The following is a 17,633-nucleotide window of genomic DNA, read 5'->3' as shown; positions in this document are numbered from 1 at the left end:
TGGTGGAAGGGGATGCTCAACAATGGCACCGTGACTGTAATCTCACAAATCCTCCTGGGGAGGTGGGGAGGCAGGAGGGATGTGCCCCCTGTTTGCCCCTGGATTGCTGTGCTTCTATTAACCTTTTCCTTGGTGTGTTTATCAACTACCCCCCTCCCCTCCTCTGTGCCCTTTTCTCCTGCTTCCTATGTGATTTGCTTAGGAAAGCTTTCATAGTCCATTAAGAGAAACAAATGCCTCTATAAATGAAATTATCTCAGTAGAGTTTTCCAGAGGTGCTTCTACTACTTTTAAAAATAGACATCCACCAGCAAGCACCAGAAGTGGATCTTTTCCTTTGTATCCAATGTCTAATGCAATGATGGGCAACCTTTTGCGCTTGGTGTGTCAAAATTCACCAAAAAACCTAGTATGACTTGGGTGGTGTGTCACTTTGAGAAAAAAACCATAATTTCGGACTATGTATAGTTTAAATAACAAAAATGTATAATTGTAATATATAACTGTATTTAATAAATCAAAAACTATTTACTACCATTATTTCCATGTACAACAATCTATGGTACCTCTTGCAGTTTCCACGCTAATTTCTCTCTATTCCAGTTTCAATGTAGTCATGAATAATAATATAATAGTAATAATATGATAATATACTACAATAATAATAGAATAATAATAGAATGATATAATGACAATCTCTCTCTATATATATATAAACTAGCTGTGCCCAGCCACGCGTTGCTGTGGCGAAGTATGGTGGTATGGGAAATAAAGTATTGAGGAATTGGTGGTAGTTAAGGTAAAGGGTAAAGCTTTTCCCCTGACATTAAGTCCATTATAAATGGGTTATATAGCTGTGTGGAAGGGCCTTGAGTCTACACTGCCATATAATCCAGTTAAAATCAGATAATCTGTATTTTATAGGCAGTGTGGAAGAGGCCTGAGGCCTAACTCTGCCTGTCCCGTGGGCTGAGTGGGTTGCTAGGAGACCAAGTGGGCGGAGCTTAGCCTTCTAACTGGCAGCAGTTGGATAAAAACAATTATTCCTCTCCCTCTAATTAGGACTTTATTTTTCTTTTCTTTTTGTTGTATGAACATAGAGGCATGGATGAGGGGTTGTGCTGCCAAGTTTAGTGTTTCTGGGATGTGCAGTTTTGTTGTTTTGTCCTAGGCTGAAATTTCATTACCCTTTTATATATATAGACTAGCTGTGCCTGGCCACGCATTGCTGTGGCGAAGTTTGGTGGTATGGGAAATAAAGTATTGAGGAATCGGTGGTAGTTAAGGTAAAGGGTAAAGCTTTTCCCCTGACATTAAGTCCATTATAAATGGGTTATATAGCTGTATGGAAGGGCCTTTAGTCTACACTGCCATATAATCCAGTTAAGATCTGATAATCTTTATTTTATAGGCAGTGTGGAAGAGGCCTAAGTGAGGCCTAACTCTGCCTGTCCCCTGGGCTGAGTGGGTTGTTAGGAGACCAAGTGGGCAGAGCTTAGCCTTCTAACTGGCAGCAATTGGAATAAAAACAATGATTCCTCTCCCTCTAATTAGGACTTTATTTTAATTTTATTTTTATTGTATGAACGTAGAGGCATGGATGAGGGGTTGTGCTGCCAAGTTTAGTGTTTCTGGGAGGTGCAGTTTTGTTGTTTTGTCCTAGGCCGAAATTTCATTACCCAATGAAATTCCAATGAATCTGCATGCGGCAGTGTGTCAGCAAAAATGGCTAGGCGTGTCAATGCTGACACGCGTGTCATAGGTTGGCCATCACTGGTCTAATGGCTTCTCTCCTGACCATATCCCTGTGTGCATCTTGTGTTTGTATAGGCAAGGTTGCCACCCTGGGACTAATAGTTTGTAAAAGTGGCCACTAAAATTAGCAAGTTGAAGAGGTGCTTTGAAATTTAAAGACTCTTTGTGGCATTTCTTAAAAAAAAAAAACCGAATTACTGCCCCGCAGTGTAATAGCTAGGATTTTATATATTATTCAGGATCTTGAGCCAGGGCTGTAAAACATAAGGTCTCAGTTCCATGCATGGAATGTTTTATGTGTAAATTTTTTGAACGTTTATGGGGTATATTTTACTGAGGCCAAGGCTTTGCTCAAGGGAGAGCTTACAGGCATGTTTCCACTCTCCGATCTTGTTAGGAAGAGCGGCCAGATGAGAATAACACTTTTACATAGAACACTTCTCAAAAGCACTTGAGGAATGAAAGGCCAGTATTTTGCAAACGGAGCTTGTGGTGCTTTTTAATCTGCTGATGTAATAGTGGGTTCCAGTGTAGGACATTCACTTTGGATAAGATATCCATGGAAAAGCATGGTAACTGTAAAGCCTTATGCACTCTTCTGCATGCCAAAAGAGGGGGAAAATACTTTTCAATATGTACACTTTCTAGACATAGCTTGATGTTTGCTCTTTATTTAATCATCTCTAGATGGTGAAAGCCATTCAGGTCCTGAGGATTCATCTACTGGAATTAGAGAAGGTGAATGAATTGTGCAAAGACTTTTGTAATCGTTATATCACCTGCCTCAAAACTAAGATGCACAGCGACAACCTACTCAGGAATGACCTTGGAGGGCCTTACTCCCCAAACCAGTCCTCCATCAACCTACACACACAGGTAATGGTCGGAACATCTTCAGTCTAACATAGTTCCTTAGAAGGGAATTAGCTTTTCTTCTAATATTTTCATATTTCCATCTAAAAGGGGGTTATATGACTTCTTTCTTTTTTGTAGTGTGTTCATTTTGTTTATGGATTAGCCAAAACTGTAGAGGAAATGGGGAGTCTCAGGACTGATATCGTATGTGCTTTCTGATGTCTGCTATTTAAACATTTGGGTTTTGATTGCAGAAATGTGTGCATGTACCTATGTGTCTGTGTCAAAATTTAAGAGAGATCAAGAACTCTGTCTGCAATCAGATGGATACATTGCGAATAAATACCGTTGAACATGAGGGGAAACTCAATGAGAATAAGATCCAGCTGCAGCATTTCGATCCTTTTATTTATTCCGAGTATTTTTTTCCACTGGAAGTATTCTTGTGATGTAAGGTCCAAGATCACAGCACAAAGCTCCTTCCATCTCACCCCATGCCAAAAAGATAAACTGATTTTTAACAAATAGCCTCACTGAAAATGCTACACAGCTCTTATAATAAAATCTTCTTTTCTGTGTTGTTTTTTTGTTTTGGTTAAGACCTGCCTTTTATGTGGATTCCAAATAGAAGGGGAAATTGCTTTTTAGCATTATGTTCCTGAGCCCTGGAGACAAAATAAAATAATTCTCTCTTGCACCTTACTGCCAAGAAGAAGATTGTTTTGGAGGGAGCAAGAAACACACACCAAACTTACCACCTCTGTTCCCCTGAAGAAAAGATGGCACATTGAAACAATGGCTTGAAAAGAGGAGGATAATTTCTTTAGCTCCAAGCAGCCACAACAAAAGAACATCTCCATGGAGAGTTTTATGGAATTACAGTAGAGTCTCACTTATCCAACATAAATGGGCTGGCAGAATGTTGGATAAGCGAATATGTTGGATAATAAGGAGGGATTAAGGAAAAGCCTATTAAACATCAAATTAGGCTATGATTTTACAAATTAAGCACCAAAACATCATGTTATACAACAAATTTGACAGAAAAAGTAGTTCAATACGCAGTAATTCTATGTAGTAATTACTGTATTTACAAATTTAGCATCAAAATATCATGATGTATTGAAAACATTGACAACAAAAATGCGTTGGATAATCCAGAACGTTGGATAAGCGAGTGTTGGATAAGTGAGACTCTACTGTATCTGTCCCTCCTTATTTATTTTGTATCAAAAGCATTGCATAAATTGCATAAAAGCATTGCATAAAACTGATAAAAATAGAAGGAGCACAAGCGGTTAAATACCTTTCGACCAAAAACGGAAAACTGTGACTGCATTTTCTGTAGCCTCAAACAATTCTTCCCCGGTGCATGAGGCAGGACATTTCGGACAAGCATTCAGATGTGGAGTTGTCTGTTCTGCTTCACAGTCGCACAAGGTGGAGGGTTCTTCTAGGTAGTGCCATTTTGCCAGGTTGTCTTTTGATGTGCCAGCTCCACTTCTGAGTCCGTTCAGGGACTTCCAAGTTGCCCATTCTTGGTTTGCCCCTGGAAGAAGACCCTCATGGGGGGGGGGGCATCCAATTGGGATTTCCTGGTTTAGTTTCCCAGAGAGATATTCTTGCTGTCGCTGGGAGAACGTTAAAAGGAGTGGTGGTTCTCATTAAGCTTTTCCTTGATTTGAGTCTACTGGGAAGAAGCTGATAGCCATGCAGTGGGTGGCTTTCACAGTGTTCAACCTTATTTCTCTCATAGTTAGCAGCAACTTCCCATCGCACGTCAGGAGGGGCAATGCCAGCTAGCTTGTAGAGTTTATCAACAGGTGTAGGTTTGAGATTATTCTGCATGTTTCATTCATTGCTATGTTCCATCTGCTTTGCATGGGCAGACTTGTGCCAAACAGACTTGAGTAAGACAAGGCCATGGATGATGTTCTGTCTCTCCTGTGCCATTTGGGCACTTCCATTGCAACTAAAAATAGTTGTTGTTGACCTTTTCTTTATTTCATAGACTAAGGACCCATCCACATTACCAAAATTGCAGGGTAGGTGACGCATTAGATTGGGGCATCCAAACAACACACTCAGGCTAATGCATAAAGAGATAAACCTTTTACTGCAGTTTACATCTGGGCTAAAGAAAATACCTGAAAAGATCTGGATCATCCAAAAATCATCCAATGTGTATTACGAATGATAACAACAACAACAAAAACAGTTGTTGCAATCCTAAACCCAATTCCTTGAAAGTATATTCAATTAAACTCAGTAGAGTTTACTTCAGATTAGTCTCAAACTAACTCATTTGTTCCAGTCATGTATTATTGGTAATATGACTTGAGATTTCTGATGCATGTTTTTAATCCATCTACGTTTAAGATATCTAAGGTATTAAGCTAACATCTTTCTTTCTCTGTGGCTGAAACATGCCATGTGAAGGCTATGGTGCCCAAATGCAGAGTTTCCCAACAGGAGAAGGCAAATGATTGTAAAAGTTTATTTCCCATTTAGCTTTACTGGAATATCTAAATCACTTAATCATTGATCTTTCTTCTTTCTATTTTTTAAAGCCAGCCTATGCATGTTTTCAAATATTCTCCAGAAATGGACTTGCTATTCCTTTACTGCTTTATTGTAGTTTCCCTTATGATCAAAATTAGCAAGAAACTTGCATAAAGGAGAACAATAATTGCTCAACGAGCATCGTTTGTAATTTATTAGTTTCTATTATTGGGAGTCGCCATAGCAACGCCTCGCATCCCGGGTGATGAGAGAGATGTTAGATATGAGCCGACGAGGCTCCAAGTCCCAGCAAATGGAGATGCACATTTTTATCAGTAATTTTCATGAAAATAATATGTGGAGGAGTTAATGAGATGGAAAGCCGTCCTGTGGCTATTGTGAATTTTTTTAAAGTGTTGATCTAATTAGAATGCGTCGGTCAGGAAAAGTAATGAGGATTTAGCGCCTCACAAAGATGTGAGGATCATATCAGAAAATTAGCACCAGTCTTTGGAAATAATCAGGCCCTTAGAGAGGCCTGAAACCCCTCCTTCCCTCAACCTGACATTTTGCAAGGAATTCTTCTGCTGGAGAGGAGAGCTCGGCTCTTCTACTTGTGGGGCTGCTCCGATGACACATCTCGCCAACTGTTGGGGAGAAGTTCACACGTTTTGGCTAAAATTAGTGAAACGTGTTGTTGGCTCCTGCAAAGGTGTTGTGCTGGAAGGCTGAGAGGAAGCATCATATTTCATTATAACCAAGAAACAAACAGCTATATGTTGTCGAAGGCTTTCATGGCCGGAATCAGTGGGTTGCTGTGAGTTTTCTGGGAATTCTCTCCTGACGTTTCACCCACATCTATGGCAGGCATCCTCAGAGGTTGTGAGGTCTGTTGGAAACTAAGCAAGTGGGGTTTACATATTTGTGGAAAGTCCAGGATGGGAGAAAGAACTCTTGTCTGTTAATGTAAATGGTACAGTTGGCCACCTTGATTAGCATTGAATGGCCTTGCAGCTTCTTGATGAAACAACCTGGACGCAACATATTCTTTGAGAACACAGGAATGCTGGACCATTCTAACAACCACCATGTTAGACTACACAGAGAAGCCATTGACATCTACAAGCATGTGGAGAATTTCAACAGAAAGGAGGAAACTGTCAGGACCCAGGCTGCAAGGCACCAATAACCATACACAGAGGCCAGAATCTATCTAATATCTTTATTGAAGGAATATATAAAGTTAATAAAAGCAAGTGTATGAAATAGTCCAGGAGTAGACCTTTCAGGAAAGGTCAAAATTAGTCCAAGAAAACAATGTCCAATATGAAATATTAAGGTCCAAAGTTGTAATCCAATAACCGAAACACTCACCTTGCCAGGCAAGGTGAGGGGAGATGACAAGGTCCTTTAGTCCACGAACTTGAGTGTCAGGCTTACTTCAAAGGACCAGTCTGAACGCAGATCAAAGACAGCTGCTCTCAAACACAATCTTTATTGAAGAATACATGACTTTGGAAAAGTCGAGAATGACCTAATGTTTACATACATCTAATTTTATCACTTCTGATGCAACGTAACATCACACGCAAATATCATCATCAAACCCCACCTTCTGGATCACATTTCCACCAAAGTTTCTATCCCCCCCACACTACAGCAATTATAATTGTTTATACTTTCACCCCTGAGTTCCCAGGCTCATTTTATCTTCTCCCGCCAGGTGCTCGCATGTTTATGTTATGAAGTCAGATTCAGGGCTTGGAAATTCAGCCCTGGGATCTGGCTGCATGACATGGCGCCCCCGTTTTCTTCGTCCTCCTCTTCGGTTCTTCTTTCACCATAATCCTGAAACAAATCAAACAATAACTCTATGGGTCCATTTTGTCTAAAGTCCCCATATATTTTTTCAGCAAGCTGCGATGGAAGACTGGGTGTAATTTCCCTAAACTTTTTGGCAATGCCAATTGGAAAGTCACTTCATTGATAACACCCTGTATTCTGAATGGTCCAATATATTTGGGGCCCAGTTTTCTTGAAGGTAACCCCAATTTGATGTTTTGGGTACTTAACCACACTAGATCTCCTTTATCTAATTTATCGCCTTCCACCCTCTTTCTGTCTGCGAACGTTTTATACTTTTTGTGTGCTTCTTTTAACGAAGCAGTCACTTGATTCCAACATTCCATCATTTGCGTTTTCCATTTCCCTGCCTCTGTTCCTTCATTTTCTGTCCACCTCGGCAACTGGGGTAAAGGTTGTATTTCATACCCGTAAACTACTTCAAAGGGGGTTTTGTTTGTTGCTGAATGTATAGTTGAATTAAAGGCTAGTTCCGCAAACGCCAACCACCTAGACCAGTCATTTTGTCTCATGTTAGAGTACATTCGAAGGAACTGCCCAAGCGTTTGCTGAGTACGTTCTACCGCCCCGTTTGTCATGGGGTGAAAAGCAGAACTTAAACTCCTTTCTGCTCCTAGCATTTCCAAGAATTTTTCCCAAAATTTTGCTGTGAATTGTACTCCTCTGTCACTGACTACTCTACTTGGACATCCATGTAATTTGTAAATATGGTTTATGTACAATTCAGCTAGCTTCTCAGCCGATGGTAGCTTCGTCAGTGCTATAAAGTGGGCCTGTTTAGAAAACAGGTCTAATACTGTCCAAATATAACGATGTCCTTTGCTGACTGGCAGTTCTCCCACAAAGTCCATAGCTACACATTCCCAAGGCCTGGTAGGTTCCGCTACTGTCTGTAACAATCCCATAGGCTTCCCTCCTCCCGATTTATTTCTGGCACAATCATCACATTGGACAACATGATTCTTTATGTCCTTCCTCATTCCTGGCCACCAACAATGTTTTGCTATTGCCTTTGTTGTTTTGGTAATTCCTGTATGACCAGCGCTCTGGTTGTTGTGAAAACGATGCAGAATCTTAATCCTTAATATTGCTGGGATATACAGTTTCTTGTTTACAAACCAAAATCCCCCCTTCTGGTCCCCCTTTTCTGCGTTGGACGCGATCCATTGATCTCCTTTATAAGACTGTTTTAGTTCATTTCCCCAGTTATCTTCCCCGCCGAGTTCGACAAAAGCCGTGTCCTCCTTTTGGGTTTGTGCTCTTGTCCTGACAGCTAAGCCCCATTGTTTGTCAGAGAATATTGTCCCCTCCTTTGCTGTGGTTAGGCCTTCGTGTTGAGGCATGCGTGAAAGAGCATCTGCCAAGACATTCTGTTTCCCTTGAAAAAACTTTAATTGGAAATCGAATCTGCTGAAGTATTGCGCCCATCTGATTTGTTTGGGGGACAATTTTCTAGGAGACTTTAAATACTGGAGATTCTTATGGTCAGACCAAATTTCGAATGGGATTCCGCTTCCTTCGAGGAAGTGTCGCCAGCATTCTAAGGCTTTTAATATGGCTAATGCCTCTTTTTCCCATATTGGCCAACTTTTTTCAGTTTCGCTGAACTTCCGTGACAAATATCCACAGGGTTTTAAGTTCCCATTTTGATCCTTTTGCAATAGCACTGCCCCGTACGCACAGTCTGAGGCATCGCAATGGATTATGAAAGGGCTCCTGATATCAGGGTGTTTTAGGATGGGTCCTTCAGTGAAGCATTCTTTTAAGGTCTCGAATGCCTTTTGGCATTCTGGCGTCCAACTCAGTTTGGCGCCGGGAGCTTTCACTTTTGCTGTCTCCCCTTTCCCTTTTGTTTTTAAAAGTTCTGTAAGGGGTGCGGTTATTTGTGCAAAGCCTTTTATGAAGGGTCTGTAAAAATTTGCAAACCCCAGAAATGATTGTAATTGCCTCCTTGTTTGAGGCACTCCCCATTCTTTCACATCTGCTACTTTAGCCGGATCCATAGCTAACCCTTCTGGAGACATCCGATATCCCAGAAAGTCAATTTGAGTTTTATTAAATTCACATTTGGACAGTTTTGCGTACAGCTTTGCTTCTCTTAGTCTCTGCAAAACTTCCCGGACCAATTTTACGTGCTTTTCCTTATCTTCAGAAATGATCAAGATATCATCAAGGAATATGAACACCCCTCTGTACAATAACGGGTGTAGTATTTCATTTATAAGCTGCATAAAGCAGCCGCTTCCATTTTTTAACCCGAAAGGCAAAATTTCGTATTCAAAATGGCCGAATGCGCAGGAAAATGCGGTTTTCCAAGTATCCTCCGGTTTGATCCTTAATTTATGATACGCTTCAATTAAATCCAGTTTAGTAAATATGCTCCCTTTCTTCAATACGGTAATTAAATCCTTGACTAAGGGCATAGGGTATTTATTGTCCTTGGTAATTGCGTTTAAATTTCGATAATCAATGCACAATCTTAGGGAATTGTCTTTCTTTCTCCTAAATAACACTGGAGCCCCGAGAGGAGAATTAGATGGCTTAATGAAGCCTCGAGCCAGGTTTTTATCAATGTATTTTCTCAATTCCTCCTTCTCTTGCACAGACATGGGATACACTTTTGGTTTTGGTAAGTCTGCTCCCGGGGTTATTTCAATCCCTACTTCTATATTTCTTTTGGGAGGCAATTTACTGGCCTCTTTCTGATTGAAAACATCCGCAAAGTCTCTGTATTCAGGTGGCAATAGCTGTGGGTCTATTTCCCCTGCTTCGTCTTCCTCGTCCTCCTCTTCTGCAATTTTGCTTATCTCCCATTGCATCTGCTGTTCTTTAAATGCTAAGCTTTTTCCTCTCCAATCTACTTCAGGATTTGCTTGTTCGAGCCATGGTATCCCCAATATTACATGGTATGTGGCAATAGGGGCTATCACAAAGGATATTCTTCCTCCCCATTTGCCTATTTTGCATGGAACTCCCCGTAATTCCTTTGTAGATACTTCCCCAGCAGCGACTGATCCATCCAGCTGCGAAAATGCAATTGGGGAGTCAAGTGCCATCTGCTGGCATTTCAGCGCTCCTGCTAATTCTGGGGTTATAATGTTCCTAGAACACCCGCAGTCTACAAACGCCTTGCAGGTGGCCCGATTTTCTAGCCCCGAGAGGCAAATTGGTACTACTATCATGCGTTTGTCCCGACTCACCAATCTTTCCGAAGATTCTGGGGCCTGCACCTCTTCCTCCGCACGCCTCCCGGTTGCTGGCTTGGGCTTTGGGGCTTTTGGCGGCTCCCCCTTCCGGGCCCAGCATTCCGCTGCTCGGTGGCCCGTCTTCCCACATACAAAGCATCCCGGTTTAGGTTTGTTGTCGTCTCCTCTGGAGGGAATCCCCGGCCTCCCTCCGGGTCTTTCTTGCTTCCTCGTTTCTCCTCGACCTCTCGCCACCGGTCTTTGCTGGCCGCTGCTGCTCCTGAAGCGCTTTACTTGTGCCAGGGTAGATTCGACGCGCCCCGCTAGTTGAATCCATCCCTGGAGCGTCTCGGGGTCGTCTCTGTGCGCTGCCCAGCTGAAAATCTCGGGGCGTAGTCCCTCTTTAAATAGCTCCACTTTGGTTACTTCAGACCACTCCGGTACCCTTTCCGCGAGGTGGAGGAATTCCTCTGCGTACTCGGGCACCGTTTTGTCCCTCTGTTTTATTCCTTTCAGCTGGTCTCGAGCCCTCAATTGCTCTAGCCGGTCTCTGAACCGGTTCTCCAGTGCGGCGAGGAAGCGGGGCACTGACCTCAGGCATGGGTCGCGTCTGGCATGCAATTGCACATACCAGCTGGCTGCTCCTCGCTTTAGTGTGTTGCCGATGGCTCGAACCCTGCTTGCTTCGGAGGGAAATGTGTGTGCGTTGTCTTCCATGTATCCTCTAATGCTAATTAGAAAAAAGTTCAGTTCCTCTGATTCCCCTCCGTATTCCAGCTTGAGATCTTCCCTTCTAGGCATCCATTCTGCAGCCCTTTGATATTGTCTGGGCGGCATGGGGAAGGGTTGCATCAGGTTTCCTCGGGTGGCTCCTTGGAACACGCCGCGCCCCACTCCGGTGGTCATTCTGCGCGGCTCCTGGAAGTCTGCCGCCGCTGTTGGCTCTTCCGCCCATCCGCATACTGGCCTAGCTGTAGCCCCCTCATCTCGCCTTTCCTCGTCGTACGGCACATCCTCCTCCTCTTCCTGGACCCCCCGCTCCTCTCCGCCTTCGTCTGCGAATCCACTGGACCCGATCCCTGGCCCCAGTGGCCTTTCCACCCCGACGCCCATTCGGGGGGTTGGGAGCTCTGTTGGAGACGGCGGCCTCAGGGTCCCCAGGGCTCGCTGACGCTCCACTTCTCGCGCCATGCTGTCCCGGAACTGCAGCTCCTGCCAGTATTCCTCATCTCCCTCGTCCCTTGCCGCCACGGGGCTCTGCGTTGACGCCCGCTGGCCCCTCTGGCTCCAATCTCCTTCTTTGCTTGGTTCTCTCTCGGCGCCATATCGGCTGGCCTCCTTCTGGAGATTCTCTTCCAGTAATGGCACCAATCTCCCCACGGTTTCCGACAGCCTGGATAAATTAGTTTCCAGGATGGATAACCGCAGGGCCACGGTCTCCGGCATACTTCCTCCAGATCCCCAACTGGTTTCTGCAGCTGCAGAGACGCCTCTTCCGAGCCTGGGAATTCTCTGGGTCACGCCGTTCGGCTTGGGGTACCCCGTAGAGGAAGCTATGGCTTGCAGCGTCTCTTCTCTCTTCGGCCGGGCCCCTTGCAAAGGCCTCTCTGCCTCATTTGGGCTTTGATCTTCTTCCTCGCTCATTATCACTTCACTGCGAATTCCGCAGGAGGGTGAGAAATGGGATTCTCGACTTTAATGTCAGGCTTACTTCAAAGGACCAGTCTGAACGCAGATCAAAGACAGCTGCTCTCAAACACAATCTTTATTGAAGAATACATGACTTTGGAAAAGTCGAGAATGACCTAATGTTTACATACATCTAATTTTATCACTTCTGATGCAACGTAACATCACACGCAAATATCATCATCAAACCCCACCTTCTGGATCACATTTCCACCAAAGTTTCTATCCCCCCCACACTACAGCAATTATAATTGTTTATACTTTCACCCCTGAGTTCCCAGGCTCATTTTATCTTCTCCCGCCAGGTGCTCGCATGTTTATGTTATGAAGTCAGATTCAGGGCTTGGAAATTCAGCCCTGGGATCTGGCTGCATGACACTTGAGCAAGGCTAGGAATTAACTTGATACTTGAAAACAAGGCTTGAATCGTGACACAAGGTAACGTGGAACAGGAACAAGGCCCGTGGAATTACTTGGTAAAATCCGTGAAACAAGGCAAGGTTTAGTCCTGGAAGGCGAGGCAAGGTCCGAAGGTAAACAAGGCTGGGAAGCAGGAGCGAAGGCTTGAGAACAAGGACAAGGCTTGAACAGGAACGAGGCTTGGAACGGAGCGCGCTGTCCAGACACAACTCGCTCCGGAGGCTGACGAATTGACTCCGCGAAGTTACTTCGCGGGTAAAACACCTATATAGAGTCTAACTTTCCCGCCGAGAGCAGTTCTCTGGGAACCAGAAACGAAAGCTAATCTCTGAGACCAGATGTTTGACTCCTTAAAGATTCTCACGGAAAGCAGGCTTAATTGGCTAAATTCTTAGCAGCTATTCTAGCACTCCTGCGCGAGGCCGCTTCCAAACCTCTCTGTTGTTTACAAAACTCATGGCGAGAAAACACAGGAGATGTAGGCTCAGGGTTTGTTTGACATACTTCTGGAACACAACTCTCTTGCAGGTGCAAGGTTCCCAGATCTGGCTGGGAAGAATCTGGCTGGGAAGATTCCAGTTCTGACTGGGAAGGTAAAAAACCCAAGTTTTCTTCTTCATCAGGTATCACCATGTCATGAGCAGGACTACAAGGCCCATGAGTCATCACACTATCCCCCTCCTCAAGCCCCCTCCCAAACTGGGACTCTCTCCCCGGGGCGCGAGGTCGTGGCTTGGCGGGATAGGTCTGATGAAAGCGACGGGTTAGATCAGGAGCATGGACTGTGGAGGCGTCTTCCCAAGAGCGTTCCTCAGGGCCAAAACCCACCCAGTCAATGAGATATTGCAGGCGGCGGCGGTGAAAGCGAGAATCCAAAATGTCCTGAACCTCGAATTCTTCCTCCCCATCCACCAAAACAGGGACGGGGGCCGGCCGGTCAGCATCGGGGCGCACACCATCCGCCGGAAGGAGCAGGGAGCGGTGGAACACTGGATGAATGCGCATTGAACGTGGAAGTTGGAGTTTGAAAGTCACGGGGTTAAGTTGCGCCACCACTGGATAGGGGCCAATGAAACGGGCATCTAACTTCCGGCAAGGGCGATGGGAGGGCAAAAAGCGAGTGGACAGAAAAACCCGATCTCCTACCTTGATTTCGGGGCCCGGCTGGCGATGTTTGTCCGCGTGACGTTTATAGTCCTCCTTGGCTTGGTCCAGTTGTTGGAGCAAAAGTTGTTGCACCGCTGTGAGTTCCTGCAGCCAATCCTCTGCTGCGGGAACTTCTGAAGTTTCAATGACAGGGGGAAAGAAACGTGGATGGAAGCCGTAGTTTGCAAAGAACGGCGTTTCTTTTGTAGAAGCCTGGACTCCATTGTTGTAGGCAAACTCCGACAGTGGTAACAGAGAAGCCCAATTGTCCTGTTGGTAGTTTACATAACAGCGAAGGTACTGTTCCAAAGTGGCATTGGTGCGCTCCGTTTGCCCATCTGTTTGGGGATGATGAGCTGAAGATAAACGAGAGTCTATGCCCAATAGTTTTTGTAGTGCCTTCCAGAAACGAGAGGTGAATTGGGATCCACAGTCTGTGACCAAACTCTTGGGCAATCCATGTAATCTGAAAACATGTTGGAGGAATAGATCTGCAGTCTCTTTGGCCGTGGGAAGGCCTTCACAGGGAATGAAATGGGCTAACTTGGTGAAAAGGTCCACCACCACTAGGATCGTGGTAAATTCACAGGAAGGTGGTAAGTCAGTGATAAAATCCGCAGAAATTATTTCCCATGGGCGAGATGGGGTAGGAAGGGGGTGTAAAAGCCCTGAGGGCTTCTCCCTTCTTGTCTTGGAGCGCTGGCATACTGGGCAGGTGTTGACATATTTTTCCACATCCTTGCGGATCTTGGGCCACCAGAAATCTCTTAGGATCAAATGCATGGTTTTAAATAGTCCGAAATGCCCTGCTGGCTTGCAGTCATGACACAGACGAAGTGTTTTTTCCCTGCCCGGTCCTGGGGGGATATAAACATGATTTCTATAGCAAAGCAGTCCATCCTTAAGCGAAAAGGGAAAATGCAATCCTTGGCGAAGTTGGTCCTGCGCCCAGGCATCTGCTTGCTGACTAGCCCTGATTTCTTGAGCACAGAGGGGCCCTGGAGTAGAGGGAGTTGAATCAATGAGAGTGGATTTGGTGTTCCCCACTGTGAGCGTGGCAAAGTTCTCGGGGTGTAGTAGTTGGGATTCAAAAGTCTCTTTGCGTCCTGCAGCGTATTCCGGTTTACGTGACAGGGCGTCTGCTTGCTTGGTTTGGGCTGGGGTTACATAATGAATCTGGAAGTTAAAACGTTCAAAGAATAAAGCCCAACGTTGTTGCCTCTGATTTAGCTTGCGGGCAGTTCTTAGATGTTCTAGATTCCGATGATCAGTATGGACTTCAATGGGAAATTTGGCCCCTTCTAGCCAATGTCTCCAAGTTTCAAAAGCTGCCTTTATGGCTAATAGTTCTTTTTCCCAGATGGTATAGTTTCTCTCTGGTGCGGTTAGTTGACGAGAATAAAAGGCACAAGGATGAAGGTGATCCCCCACCGGTTGTAGGAGTACAGCTCCAATTGCCACATCAGAGGCGTCCGCTTGCACAACAAAAAGGGTTTCAGGATCTGGATGCTGAAGGATTGGCTGGGACGTGAATAATTTCTTTAGTTGCTGGAACCCTTTCTCTGCTTGATCAGTCCAGCGGAAGGGCTGTTTCCCACGGATGCAGCTGGTGATTGGGTCAGACCAGCGGGCAAAATCTGGAATGAACTTGCGGTAATAGTTCGCGAACCCCAAGAATCGCTGCACCTCTTTCTTGTTGGTTGGCGCTCGCCATTCCAATACTGCTGAAACTTTTGCCGGGTCCATGGAGAGCCCTAGAGGCGAGATGCGGTACCCCAGGAAATCTACCTCTTGTAGATCAAAAGCGCATTTTTCCAGCTTGGCATAAAGCCCATGATCCCGCAATCGTTGTAACACCATTTTAACGTGGTTCTCATGTTCTGATTGTGATCTAGAAAACACCAAAAAATCGTCCAGGTAGATGATCAAGAACCGATCTAGATAGTCCTGAAAAATGTCATTGACAAAATGCTGGAACGTTGCGGGAGCTCCGCATAAACCATAATTCATAACTCGGGACTCGAATAATCCGAATTTAGTCTGGAAGGCGGTCTTCCACTCGTCCCCTTCTCTGATGCGAACTAGGTTATAAGCCCCCCGTAGGTCCAGCTTGGTGTAGACCTTGGCTCCTCGAAGTCGGTCTAGTAGATCCGAGATTAAGGGCAGGGGATAGCTGTTCCGCTTAGTGATATTGTTCAATGCTCTGTAGTCCACCACCAAGCGTAAGTCCCCTGACTTCTTCTTCACAAACATCACTGGGGAGGCGGCTGGGGATTGAGAGGGTCTGATGAATCCCTTGCGAAGGTTTGTCTCTATGAATTCCCTGAGAGCTTCTTGCTCCGGTTCAGTCAGGGAGTAGAGATGCCCTCGCGGGATCGGGGCCCCCTCCACCAAGTCAATGGCACAGTCATAAGGTCTATGTGGGGGTAATTTTTCGGCTTCTTTTTCATTGAATACATCCCAATACTCGGAGTACTTCTTTGGCAAGGTGATAATGGGCTCGGTGTCTGTGGCATGGCAGACCTTGGCTACGAGGCAATGGTTTTGGCAGTACTTTGAAGCAAACTGCAGTTCTCTGTTGGACCAGGAGATGCTTGGGTCGTGAAGTGTCAGCCATGGAATCCCCAAAATCACAGGGAAATGGGGAACCTCAGTAACAAAGAAGGAAATCTCTTCCATATGTTCCCTTATCCACATCCTGGTGGGTTCCGACCACTGGCTTACGGGGCCCGTCTTGAGAGGGCGGCCATCGATGGCTTGCACCACACGGGCATTCTTGAAGTCGTGATATTGTAATCCCAGAGAGTCGGCATACTCTCTATCAATGAAATTGTTGGTGGCTCCTGAGTCTATCATGGCGTGGATCATGACGGGTCCCTTTTTTGCTGACCATAAGGTGACCACTAGAAGGAACAGGACCCCGGTTGGCGGCTCTTGAATGGGTTTTTTGACCGGGTTGGCGAGCCTCTCTACGCCCGGTCGTTGGCTTCCCCCGCCGGCTGTGTGCCAGTCGCCTCAGACGCCTTCGTCTCCGTGGAGGACGCCGCCGCAAGACGGGCGGCGGGCTTCCCTTTGGCTGGGCACTCTCTGGCGAAGTGGCCCCCATTCCCGCAATACCAACAGAGGTTTAGGCGTTGGCGGCGGGCCTTCTCGGCGGCATCTAATCTGGGACGCACATTGCCCAACTGCATCGGCACCTCCTCGCTCCCTCTGGGGTATGGGGATGGTGGTGGGGGTCTCCACACTGGACGCGGCTGAACGCTGGCGGGAGCGGGGGGTTTTGCCCCAGCTCTACCGCTCTGGCCTCGTACCCACTGTTTCCTGTTGGCAATCATGACTTCAGCCCGTAAACATTGATCAATGAGTGCTTCAAGAGTGTGGGGAGGATCCACCTTGGAGATTTCCTCCAGCATTTCAATGTTGAGACCCTCCCGAAATTGTCCTCTGAGGGCTACATCGTTCCAGCCGGTGTTGTGGGCCAGCACTCGGAACTCGGCTATGTACTGAGACATGGGTCTGTCTCCTTGAAAGAGGCGGCGGAGTTTGTGACCGGCTGCCTCCAAATTGTCCTCGATTCCCCAGGTCTCCTTAAGGTGGTCCAAGAAGTGTTGCGCTGATCTTAGGTGTGGAGAGGCTTGGTCGAACAGTGCCGTCGCCCAGTTGGCCGCTGGCCCGTCTAGAAGACTGTAAACCCACGCCACCTTGATGTCTTCTTGGGGAAACTCGGCGGCACGGGCCTCTAGGTAAGCCTGGCACTGGCGGCGGAATACTTGGACCTTGGAGGCTTCTCCAGAAAACTTGGTTGGCAACGCCATGGCCGGGAGGCGGATTCCGCGCTCCCTCAACCCTTTTATTTCTCCATCCTGCGCGTTGAGTCTGTCACGGATGCGGTCCACTTCGTCCTTGCTGATGGTGTAGCTAAGTGGCTGTCCACCCGGCACGGCTCCGGTAGACATTCTGGCCTTGGTTAATTGGTGCTTATGGTGGCGGAGTCAAACTGTCAGGACCCAGGCTGCAAGGCACCAATAACCATACACAGAGGCCAGAATCTATCTAATATCTTTATTGAAGGAATATATAAAGTTAATAAAAGCAAGTGTATGAAATAGTCCAGGAGTAGACCTTTCAGGAAAGGTCAAAATTAGTCCAAGAAAACAATGTCCAATATGAAATATTAAGGTCCAAAGTTGTAATCCAATAACCGAAACACTCACCTTG

The 17,633-nt window shown here is 45.8% G+C and overlaps 1 protein-coding gene across 7 annotated transcripts in view; it reads left to right on the top strand.

Moving 5' to 3' along the window:
• The window catches only part of pknox2 (PBX/knotted 1 homeobox 2), a 345,146-nt gene that overhangs the window by 285,241 nt on the left and 42,272 nt on the right, over window positions 1-17,633 (top strand). For all 7 annotated transcript variants that reach the window (XM_062961013.1, XM_062961014.1, XM_016996784.2 and 4 more), the window contains one exon: window positions 2,443-2,631. In XM_062961013.1, coding sequence (XP_062817083.1) covers window positions 2,443-2,631 — 189 coding nt within the window. The remainder of the gene's footprint in view (window positions 1-2,442; window positions 2,632-17,633) is intronic.

This window comes from Anolis carolinensis, unplaced genomic scaffold, assembly GCF_035594765.1.
Source record: "Anolis carolinensis isolate JA03-04 unplaced genomic scaffold, rAnoCar3.1.pri scaffold_8, whole genome shotgun sequence".
NCBI lineage: Eukaryota > Metazoa > Chordata > Lepidosauria > Squamata > Dactyloidae > Anolis > Anolis carolinensis.
Note: the sequence above shows the minus strand (reverse complement) of the source record. Positions and strands in the feature narration are given on the sequence as shown.